Here is a 10,636-nt window from a genome sequence, read left to right as displayed (position 1 = left end):
TTATGGAGGTTATTCCTTGTTACTCTGGGAGGCGCTCGGGAGAACAAGGTCTCTCCCAAACCCCGCTGGTCCCCCCTAGTAAGTTTATAGATGGCCACCAGGTCCCCCCTCAGCCTTCTCTTTTGAAGGCTGAACAGGGTAAGGTCCTGTAGCCTCTCCTCAGAGGGTCTACCTTGCTGTCCCTGGATCATGCAAGTGGCCCTCCTTTGGACCCTCTCAGTGCTGTCCACATCCCTCCTGAAGTGCGGCAGTCCTGGATGCAGTACTCCAGCTGCGGCCTGACCAGTGTCGCATAGAGGGAGAGGGTCACCTCTGCTTGAGATGCATCTGTGGATGCATGACAAGGTATGGTTAGGCCTACTGACCGTGTTCTCTCGTTGTCAGCCCATGTTCTTTCTGCCACCATGCTTTCAAGAAGGGAGTTCCCCAGCTGGTTCCTACACACCCTGCACTTGTCAGTATTGAATCCCATCCTATTTTCATTAGCCCACCCCTGTAACCTGTCCAGGTCCTGCTGTAATCTGTCCTTCCCTGCTTGCGTGCCCACCTCATCCCAAATCTTGGTGTCGTCTGTGAATTTAAACAGGCTGCTCTTAACCCCGTCGTCCAAGTCGCTAATAAAGAAATTGAACAGTGCAGGCCCAAGGACCAAGCCCTGGGGGACTCCACTGCCTACTTCCCTCCAGGTTGAAAATGACCCGTCCACCACCACTCTCTGAGTATGACCCCTCACCAATTAGCAGTCCATCTGGCTGTGTAGGCATCAGTGCCACAGTCACCTAGCTTTTTATTGAGAATGGGGTGGGAGACAGTGTCAAAGACCTTCCTGAAGTCCAGAAAGACTACATCCACCGTGACACCTGCATCCAGTGATTTTGTGACTTGATCGTAGAAGGCTATCAGGTTGGTCTGACAGGACCTGCCCCTAATGAAACCATACTGGTTGCCCTTGAGCATCATCCCTGCTGCTGGCCCATCACAGATGTGCTCCTTGATAATCTTCTCGAACAGCTTCCCCAGGATTGAAGTAAGACTAAGACTGTGGTTGTAGCACCACATGTGGTGTTTAGAATGATTGAGTTCTGCCTGCTCAATTGATATGGTTTTTGGAATGATTGAGTTCTGCTCAGTCAATATGATTTGGAACTGATTTGGCTGATTTGACCTGGAACACAAAATAAACAAAAAAAATTAAATATAAAATTAGGGGTGTGTGTGTGTATATAGAATAGGTATATGTACAAAATTAGGTTTGTAAGCCCCTTGGGGCAGGGACTGTCTTTGTCCAGTGCATAGCCTATAGGCACAATGGAAAAGAGAGTAAGAGTTCTGGGCGTCTCAGCTGTCTGCCATAGAATCCCTTTGGCCCCCCCTTGTCATGGGACCCTTTTCAAGGTCAGCATGCAAGTAAATATTCTGAGTTGTACTAACTGAAGCCAACTGTCCTTTTAACCTGGTGTCTGCTATGACTTCTGTAATTAGATTCCTCCACTTGGATATTTTTTTGAACAGATGCATAATTCTGAAGTCTGTTTGAAAAACAAGCAAAAAAATTCCTTTGAAAAAGTTTATGGGCAGAGAGAGCCCCATTGGTGATGCTGCCTTCTTCCTTCAGTGGTGGAGCAGCTTAGGTGACCAAGGGTTCTTTTGCCCACACTGCTTAAATCTGTTTAAACTGAATGAGGCATCCTGGAAAAGGATTGACTTGCTGGTATGAACAGCATTTCCACTGGGGTTCTGTTAGCAACACTTTCTTAGGGATGTTCAGATGATACTGTTATAGAAAGGCAAAGTGTTAATTATTTTAAAAGTAGCAACATTGCAAGGGAAGAAAAGCCCTATGTCAGAGGCTAGAGGGAAGCGTTCAGAGTAGTTTGGGTGAAAGGAAGGGACTAGTATCACACATTCACATGGCTCTTAGTGGCAGAGAGGATTGGACTACCATTGCAATTTGGCAATGTCTAATTGCCACACACACTGGCAGCCAGGGCTTTGTGGGGAGCCAAAGTATAAGCAGAGAGTATAGGAAATTAGGGCCGAAAGGGACTTCATGAGATTGTCTAGTCCAGCTCCCTGCTCCAGGCAGAATTATCCCTGAATAAACCATCCCAGTGAAGCGTTTGTCTAACCTGCTCTTGAAAATTCCCTGGGGTGGGAGTTCCACAACCTCTCTAGGTTGCCTTTTCCAATGCCTAACCGCCCACATTGTCAAAAAAGTTCTTCCTAATCTCCAACCCAGATTTCCTCTGTTGCAGGTTTAGATGGTTGCTCTTAATCCTGTCCTCTGTGGCCACTGAGAAAAGCCCATTGCCATCCTCTCTATAATTACCCTTCAGATATTTGAAGACTGTTATCAAATACCCGCTCAGTCTAGACTAAATAATCCTAGTTCTTTTAACCTTTCCACCTAAATTATGTTTTCCAGGCCTCTGCTGGTCTCCTTCCAATCTGTACACATCTTTTTTGAAGTGCGAGGTCCAAAATGGGACACAGTGCCTATTTTACTGTGATTAAAGCACCACATAAAAAACATGCAGTTATGTTAATGCACAGTAAAATAGGCTACTGCACATTCCGCATCATTTAAAAACTATGCATTTGTTACTGCGCATTAAAGCAGTCTAATGTGCATTTTTTTTTTAGTACCTCATATTGGAGGTACTACATTTAATGCGCATTAGAAAAAGCACCTTAATGCACATGTAGACAGATCCACAGTCTTCTTAATGCAACCTGGAATGCTGTTGGGGTTGTTTTTGTTTGTTTGTTTTTGTAATGAGCACACGTGGATCATATTCGGTTTATGGTCTGCTGTAACCCCCAGATCCTTCTTTGCAGTACTGTATCCTAGCCAATCATTCCCCAGTCTGTATTTGTGCATACAGTTATTCCGCTCTAAGTACAGGACTTTGCAATCAAGCATGAAAAGCTTTAGGGAGTAAATTTTTCTCCTAGCACAAACAGACTTCAGTAGAACTACACTGTATAGGACTCTTAACAGAGTTTTGTGGAATTCCCTTGCTACTGTTCTCCTGGGAGGGCTGGCAGGCACAGGCCTCAGTGATGCAAGCTCTTTCCAGACTTGAAACCTGAGCCACATCCGCTAACTGAAGAGGAAATATATCCCAGAGCAAAGCATTATAAAAGAGATGGTGCTGGGCATCTTACTCTCTTTTGATCGGTTATTTGGAGTTTAAGTGTAAAACAGCTCAAGTGTTTGTAGTCCTAAGTGGTTTGTAGTTCTTTGTACCTAGCTTTTCTTGCCTAATTACCATCCCCATCCTTATTTTTTAATTCCTCTTTTCCCCAAACCTTCTGCAAAGTCATGAGATTATTTTGTGTTGCTTGCTGACTTTTTTTCCAGAACCATTTAGTCTGGATGGGAAAGAATTACATTCTACCTTTCGCTCTCGTGCCTGCTCTCCCCATAACGTCTTTCTCAATTTCAGACAAATACCTGGGCCTGGATGTACTTTCTCCTAGAGCTGTGGGGTTGTGGACACTGGAGGATAGAATTAGGATTCATAGTTATTTGATAAATTGTAAAAATGGCCTGAGATATATCATATGAAATTCGGTAAGGAAAAGTGCAAAGTACTGTATTTATGCTGAAATGGTCAAATGTACAAATACAAATCAGGTAATGATTGGTTAGGTTGCACTACTGCAGAAAAGGACCTGGAGGGTTATAGTGGACTGTAATCTGAATGTGAGTCAACAAGGTAATATTGTCACAGAAAAAGAGCCAGTAGCATACTGGCTTGTATTAATATGCTGCATGTTTTTATCACTGTTTCACTGATGAAACCTCACCTGATGTACTGTTTTCAGTTTTGGGCACTGCACTTCAAGAAATACTTAGATAAATTGGAAATTTAGGTTGGTTGTTAGGAAGAAGTTTTTATGAGTGTAGTTGAGCACTGGTATAAATTACATTGAGAGGCTGTGAAATCTCTATCATGGTAAATTTTGAAGTGCAGGTTATACAAACACTTGGCTGAGATGGTTTAGACAAGGATGTTTCTGACTTGGACAGGGGCTTGGATTAGGTGACTTCCTGAGGTCCCTTCCAGACCTGTTCTCCTATGATTCTGTGACTTTAAAGCTTGGCCCTTGGCAAGAGGGAGGGCCAGATAAGCAAAGAGCCACCTACTGTATCACCCGTACGGTAGAAACAAAAAATCAAAGTGAGACTAGGGATAGTCTCACTTAGTCTGTTACAGTTGACCTGTGGTATCTGTCCATCTGCAATTACCATGGAAAATGAAAGCTAAACCATGGCAGTTTACCTGGAGTGAGATGGAGTTAAGTTTCACTCCAGGTGAACTTTCACTTAGAGTGGGGTAATTGTAGAGACACAATTACTGTGCATCAGCTCTGAGGACAGTAAGTCCACAATGCTATTAATTTGCGTTTGAATGTTTATCTATACCTTTTCTGTCACAGGGAAGAACACTTAACATCCAGATATATCAAGCTGGAATGCATCTATGTATTTCTAATATACCAGTCACCTAGTGCACAGCAACAGTAAATCAAAGAGTCACTCCTGGACTTGCTTTAAAAGCATTAACCAGTTGAGTGTTTGTTGTAGTGGAGGGATTCAGATATCCAAGCTGGAGTTCATCTGATCTCAGCGAGGGCCCTCAGCAGCCAGGAACTCTGCATGCATGTCACCTTGTGAGGCCTAGAACAAAGTCTTTGTCCTAAAAGAATGACCAGGCTGGTTTTCTTGGAATTGACATGCACCCTAGACTCCTGCTTCAGAGCCATGCAGAATTGTTTTTTGCTCACCTGGGAGCATCTTTCTTCACACACTCTTTACTCTGCACCTCTGCCTTCCATGATTCTGTCCAAGACTGGGAGTACATATACTAGAATACCTCAAGGACGGTTGTTCTAATGGGGGTTGCATCCCAGCTGAAGGCAGGATGTAACTGAAATCTACTGAGAGAGGATGTTTTCCTGAGATTACCAGCACATGCTCAGCATTAGATTCTAGACTGGAGGCTGATCCAAGTTGCCCTACCAATGCTTTTGAAAGTTGCTATTATTCTCTTCAATGTAATGTACAGATTTGGGAGCAGAGTTGCCCCTTCAGTGTGAGAAAATTTGTCTGGAAGAGCAGTGGAGAGAGGGATGGAGGGAGTCATAGTCACCCCTCCCAAAATGTCATTGAAGTTGGCCATTTTTTAGCTAGCTGGGTCATGGTCTGAGGACAAAAGCAGCGTGACCTAGGCCCTAGGGGGAGACCAGAAGTGTATGAGTTTTATCCTTAGAGTTTTCAGTTGCTTGTTGATTTGCCCAAGACTTAATTTTTTCTATATTTCAGTTTCCTTTCTGTAAAATGAAGACTACCTGTCTTTGTAATATGCTTTAAATTCCTATGATAAAATGTGCTATATAAGTAAAAATATTTATTTTTCATTCATTAATCTGATTGGTCACTGTCAGGAACATCCTGCCTGGAGGCCATTACTGCTATTGTAAATCATTTATACAGGGAGACAGAGCAAATGCAAAGAGAACACAACCTTTCTAATGTGTCTGGAGAAAAGGAAAGTTGAAGTGTCTGTTGCCATAGACACGCTGTTCTGTTCACAGGACTTGTTCCTTGTCCTCGCATCTGAAATTTGGCACAGTAACCAATCAGAAAGCGTTGCTTCATTCTCACTACAGCAGATTACAAAAGAAGGTATAAAATAGCAGAACAGTGATGCCAGGTGGATTTCCTGAAATGATGGGCATACCTGACAAATGCACCCAACTGGGAGGAGGGTATGCTGGCGGTTAGTGGGAACAGGGGCCTTGGAGTTCAGAGTTCCTGCTTCTGGACCCAGTGCTATAGTGGACACTGTGCAAACTGGGTCTCCATTTGCCCTTACATAAGACAGGAATAATCAAGAGACATTTAAGCTCTCTGAGGCAGGGACTGTCTTTTTTCTGTGTTTGTAAAGTGCCTAACACGGTGGGATCCTGGTGCATGACTAAGGTGTAGGGGTCATACAAATACTAGTAACAGAAGTAGTGATGTGCAACTGTTAGTGCTCTAGCAAGAAGCTGTATAAGGCTAAATAATGTTAAAAGGGACAATGGAGATGGTCTTTCCATGAGAAGAGGGAGTATAGGACAATCTAGCCAGGACACTCCTGAGAGTTCCCTTTTCAGCAGAGCTAAACTTTTGCATTTAATGCTGTTTTCTTTGTCTGAAGGGTCCCACAGGAGGTGGAAAGTATGGAGGGGAACTCACCAGTGGAGAAGAGAAGAGCTATGAAGAATGTGAAGCAATACAGCAGGAGCACTAGTAGAAATAAGCTCTCTCTTGAGAGCACATTGCCTGGCAGTGATCTGCCCAAGGGAGTGGCATTGGAGCCAGTAGGGCTGCGAGGGGAGCTAAGCAGAAGCCCTCACTCTGTTCTGGAGGGCAAAGTGAAGGCTCTGAAGGAGAAGAGAGTCGCCATGAAACAGGGAGGAGTACTATCCCAGGAGCATCTCTCTCCAAAAAAGACCAAAGTCAAGAAGGGGAAGCTCTTATCGGGCCCAGCTGTTGTGGAGGGGGTCACTCCAGATGCAGTGGTGGAGCCGCAGGCTCAGATTCGCACCTACTTGACGGATGTGGTGCTAGACAGTAGAGATGATGCAGACTGTGGCCAGCATGCCAGGAGGGCCATGCTCAGAGGCGCTTGGGACAGCAACGGAGACTCTGTGAAAGGTCACAGGACAGTGGGAGAGCATGTAGCCTTGAGCCAGAGTTCAGCTGATGTGCTTTGGAGATTTCCTACCCCAGGAAGCAACATAATGGAAAATGCTGAGTACCCAGAAAGTGGAGGCAGTCGAGGTTCCCCAGATGGGTTCTGGGATGCAGTCTTATCCAAGAATGCTGTGTCCAGCAGCCGTAAATCTTCCTTAAGAGAAAATGGCAGACCTACCCTGCCAGCCTCCTGTGGAGAAGAGATGACCCAGGCAACAGACTTTGAAAGCATCCCATTTGTGCCCAGATATGATTCATGTGAAGCAGCCTCCTCTGGACGGCTTTGGAGGGTAGACAGCTGGGACAGTATTGGCAGCACTGGGAGTACTGCCAGCATGCTATCTCTGGCTGAACGGGTAGAAAGGAACCGGATGATGTTGCAGGAGATGCTGAGCCTGTCAGGACAGAGCCGTGGTCTGCAGGAGTCACGTACACTTCATCGGCATGAGGGGGAAGGTTCCTTACTAGCAAAGGATGGACCTAGTCATGGTAGGTATATGATGGAGGGCATCCAAAGTGGTGGGAGATGTGAAGGTGGGATAATTGTAGTCATCTCCATAGAGCTTGGCCATTGCATCTTAGCTCTACCCTGCAGAACCTAAAGTTGCTATTCTAGTCCCCGGTCCCAGCAAGAAGAGCACATCATTCCTGAACTCTGACAGCTCTGTCATTGTTCTGGTGGCCTTGCAATGTAAAACAAACACCCTCTCTGACTTAGATTATCACATTTAATTATTTGTTGAAAGTTTTCCTATGAAGAAAGCAAAAGAAACTGGTTCTGGATGTCTTTCCCATTTTCTGCCACTTTATGACAGAAAAAGGAAATATTGCGGAAGTTGTTGAAGGATTTTTTGTCTGTTTTCTTTCATCTTAGGCCCTTTCTCCATAACATTTTGTACCAATTCAAATTAAATCAACACAATTTCCTTGTGTAAAAACTTGAATTCAGTGCCTTTTGTTGATTAAACTTCTGACATATCAGGAAAGTCAAATCCGATTTTATTGGATAGTTGAGATATGAATTTCAATGGCTTCCAGTTCAAAATTGAATCTTTAATGAAGAAAGTCTTTCCTCCAAGTAAATGCTGTATTTTTACCTAAAATCTTGAGTTTTATGTCTGTTCAAAGTGCTTCAATACAAAATATTTCTCCCAGTTAATGAGATTTCACTTTCTGATATAAAAATACTGTCAGTTATCTGAAATATCTTCCAAGTTAAATAGCATAGACTTGAATTTTTAATAGTAAAATCATGAGCAGGAAAAAAAAGGCCTTTCAAACTATTTTTTACAAGAAATGATATGGGCCCATTTTTTCTCTTTGCAGGCCACTGTTAAGTTATTATAGACTCTAGGGCTGCTTGCAGACATTTAAAAAAAAAAACAACACCCACCCCACCAAAAAAAACAAAGCAAAACAAGCTTTACCAGAAGACGCAGCACATTACTTCGACCCAGCTCTGCAGCATCTGTATAGATTGAGTGCTTTAGCAGGGCTTTTTGATGCCTTTATCTAAAGCTGAATCAATCAGCTAGTAGATAAAAGCAGCAAAAGCAACCCCACTAAAGTACCCAATCTATATAATCATTGGGTGAGCTGTGTTAAATTAATGCCTCTTTTGGGCATGTGCTGGGCTCAGTGTGGGAGTATGCCAAGTTTAAAATAAAGTGCCATGGGGGGGGGGTTAATGTCTGCAAGCAGCCTAGGTGAACAAGCTCCCTTTTACTTGTTCTACTTGACTTAATGTCTCTAGGGAGGAACTAAACTGCCTTATTAAAAATGGTTGTGTACGTACACAGTGATTCTGGAATGCCTTCCGTCTATGGGAATGACTGCTGTGCTGTCTTTGGGAATCACTGAATAGCCTCCCTTCTTTGTAAAATCATGACTAGCAAGAAAATGTGACATTCTCTGGTGTTGCATCATGAGAGCTGAAGCTGCCTAATTCTGTGAAGTGAGACGAATTCAAGCAGGTCTGTTTTGCAGCAAACCCTAGCTGAGGCCTTCTGTCATGGTTGAGGTTCTGAGCACTGGCTCTGGCATTTCTGTACAGCCACGTCTCAATGCCTGACCTGAGCATATCTCAAAGAGTAACATTCTACCAATTGGAATCCTTTAAAATACACTGCATTACAGTAAGCACATTAGTGTGGAAGGAAAGGATTTGAGGGGAAGAAGAGCCCTCCAAGGCTGAAGGGGTGGAGAGGGCTGGTTTGCTTAGGTGAATGGGGTCTATGATGAATAGGGGGGTGGGGTGTCTCTCATCCCTGCTTTGCTTACTGTGGAAGTGTGCAAGTCTTGACATATCTCTGTTCTTGAGTGCAGAGCTGCTGGTGAGTGATGTGGACTGGGACTCAGGTGTCTCCCTACAGGATTCAGAAGGATACAGGTAAGAATACCATGGGAGGAAAGTAAAGATTCCCCCATTTTTTTAAAACTGAGAGACAGTCTCATAATGTGCTGGTGGGTGTCAATCTTGTTCCTGTTAGACACATGGCAACTTTTCAAAGGACCATTGCTATCAGTGGTAGTCTCAGCAGAAAGGCCAGAGATGCAGAACCCCCCACTCACACCCTGAGATAATTATCTCATCCCCTCTCATTCCAAATAATAATCACCAAATGTAGACTATCTCCTTCCAGTGTTCCCCAGGTGCTTCCCCAGCTACAGTATGGTCAGGAGCCCAATGCCATTGCTTTTGAACATGGGGGGAGTTTCTTTAACTGTATTTAACAATGGCAAAATGATATAGATTTAAGCAGGAGCTTAACAGGCAGTTTCAGAGAGCAATTATGTAATCCAAGACTGCTCAGGCTCAGTCATGTTTCAGTTAATTATATGCCCCTTGGGTTGCCACATTACAGGACTTGTTCTCCTGCATAGAATCTGGAATTAGCCCCAGACACTGGTTCATTTTTATGAGGGTCAAGTCTAGCCATTTGCAAAGGCTTTGTGTGTGTGTCATGGGGGAAGGGAGCTCCCAGAAGTGCTTGATCCTTGGGCTGCTGTTAAAACGACTTGTATGCAAATGGCTGTAGCTGAGGAAGGAATGGCATTTCTGAAATTGAGTCAGGATTACTGAATTCAGATCTGTAACTGTTTAAACATGTGCATATCTGGGCTGGCAGCTCACACCTTGTCTTTGGGGAACAGTCATTATAGATAGGGTAGTGTCTGATGCTAGAATGCGTGTATTGAAAGAAAGAAGGGGGAAGGCAAGAGACATCCTTCCTTATCAGACTGGGCCTTATCTATTCCTACAAGGATAGTGCCTTCTGTCTTGTTTGGCTACCCTCACATTATTTATCCATTAAGTTCTGGGTCAGATAACTTGGAATACTAGAGGATTTTGTTCTGTGCCTCATCCATTCCCAATGGAGGAATCACCCCCTGATGATAGTGCTTGCTTGAAAATCATTCCAGCTACGTATCCAGCAACTCAGTGCTCTAGAGTTGCTATGATTGCTGTAATGTCTCTTCTTTGTCTATCTCTTTGCACAGGGACATCGGTATGGTCTGATATTACTGTGGAGAGGACTGTCAGGTCTCCAGAGCAGACCCTTCCTCTGCATGTGGTAGAGCAGTATTTTGGAGAAAGGGGAGCTCATTGAGTCCCAGGACTCATGGCTCATGGATGGGGGAGGAGCAGGGCTGGTTGATAACAATTGTGAAGAACAACTGGCCACCCCTACTTCACCCACACAAAGCAGGGGTGTGCGAATGAACACAAGAGCTGCAGGGAGGGGTTGCAGAATGGTTCTGTTGTTCAGGTATGTGTGATCTGCTTCACTGACATCTAGGCTAGGGATAGACATTATACACAAACCAGTTTCATAGTTGGTAGGGTTGGAAGGGACCTGAGCAGATCATCAAGTCCGACCCCCT

General features: G+C 44.2%; 1 protein-coding gene across 6 annotated transcripts in view; it reads left to right on the top strand.

The window, feature by feature from the left end:
* KIAA1614 (KIAA1614 ortholog) overlaps positions 1-10,636 on the top strand; it is a 51,549-nt gene that overhangs the window by 2,338 nt on the left and 38,575 nt on the right. For 5 of the 6 annotated variants that reach the window (XM_025206173.1, XM_025206175.1, XM_006025398.3 and 2 more), the window contains exons 2-3: positions 6,213-7,240; positions 9,077-9,140. In XM_025206173.1, coding sequence (XP_025061958.1) covers positions 6,235-7,240; positions 9,077-9,140 — 1,070 coding nt within the window. In that variant the 5' untranslated portion in view covers positions 6,213-6,234. Of the gene's footprint in view, positions 1-5,553; positions 5,696-6,212; positions 7,241-9,076; positions 9,141-10,636 lie in introns of those variants that run through there. The other variant, XM_025206174.1, reaches the window with a different exon arrangement.

The sequence above is a fragment of the Alligator sinensis genome, unplaced genomic scaffold, assembly GCF_000455745.1.
Source record: "Alligator sinensis unplaced genomic scaffold, ASM45574v1 scaffold471_2, whole genome shotgun sequence".
Taxonomy (NCBI): domain Eukaryota; kingdom Metazoa; phylum Chordata; order Crocodylia; family Alligatoridae; genus Alligator; species Alligator sinensis.
The sequence above is the reverse complement of the archived record's forward strand: the minus strand, read 5'-3'. Positions and strand labels throughout refer to the sequence as shown.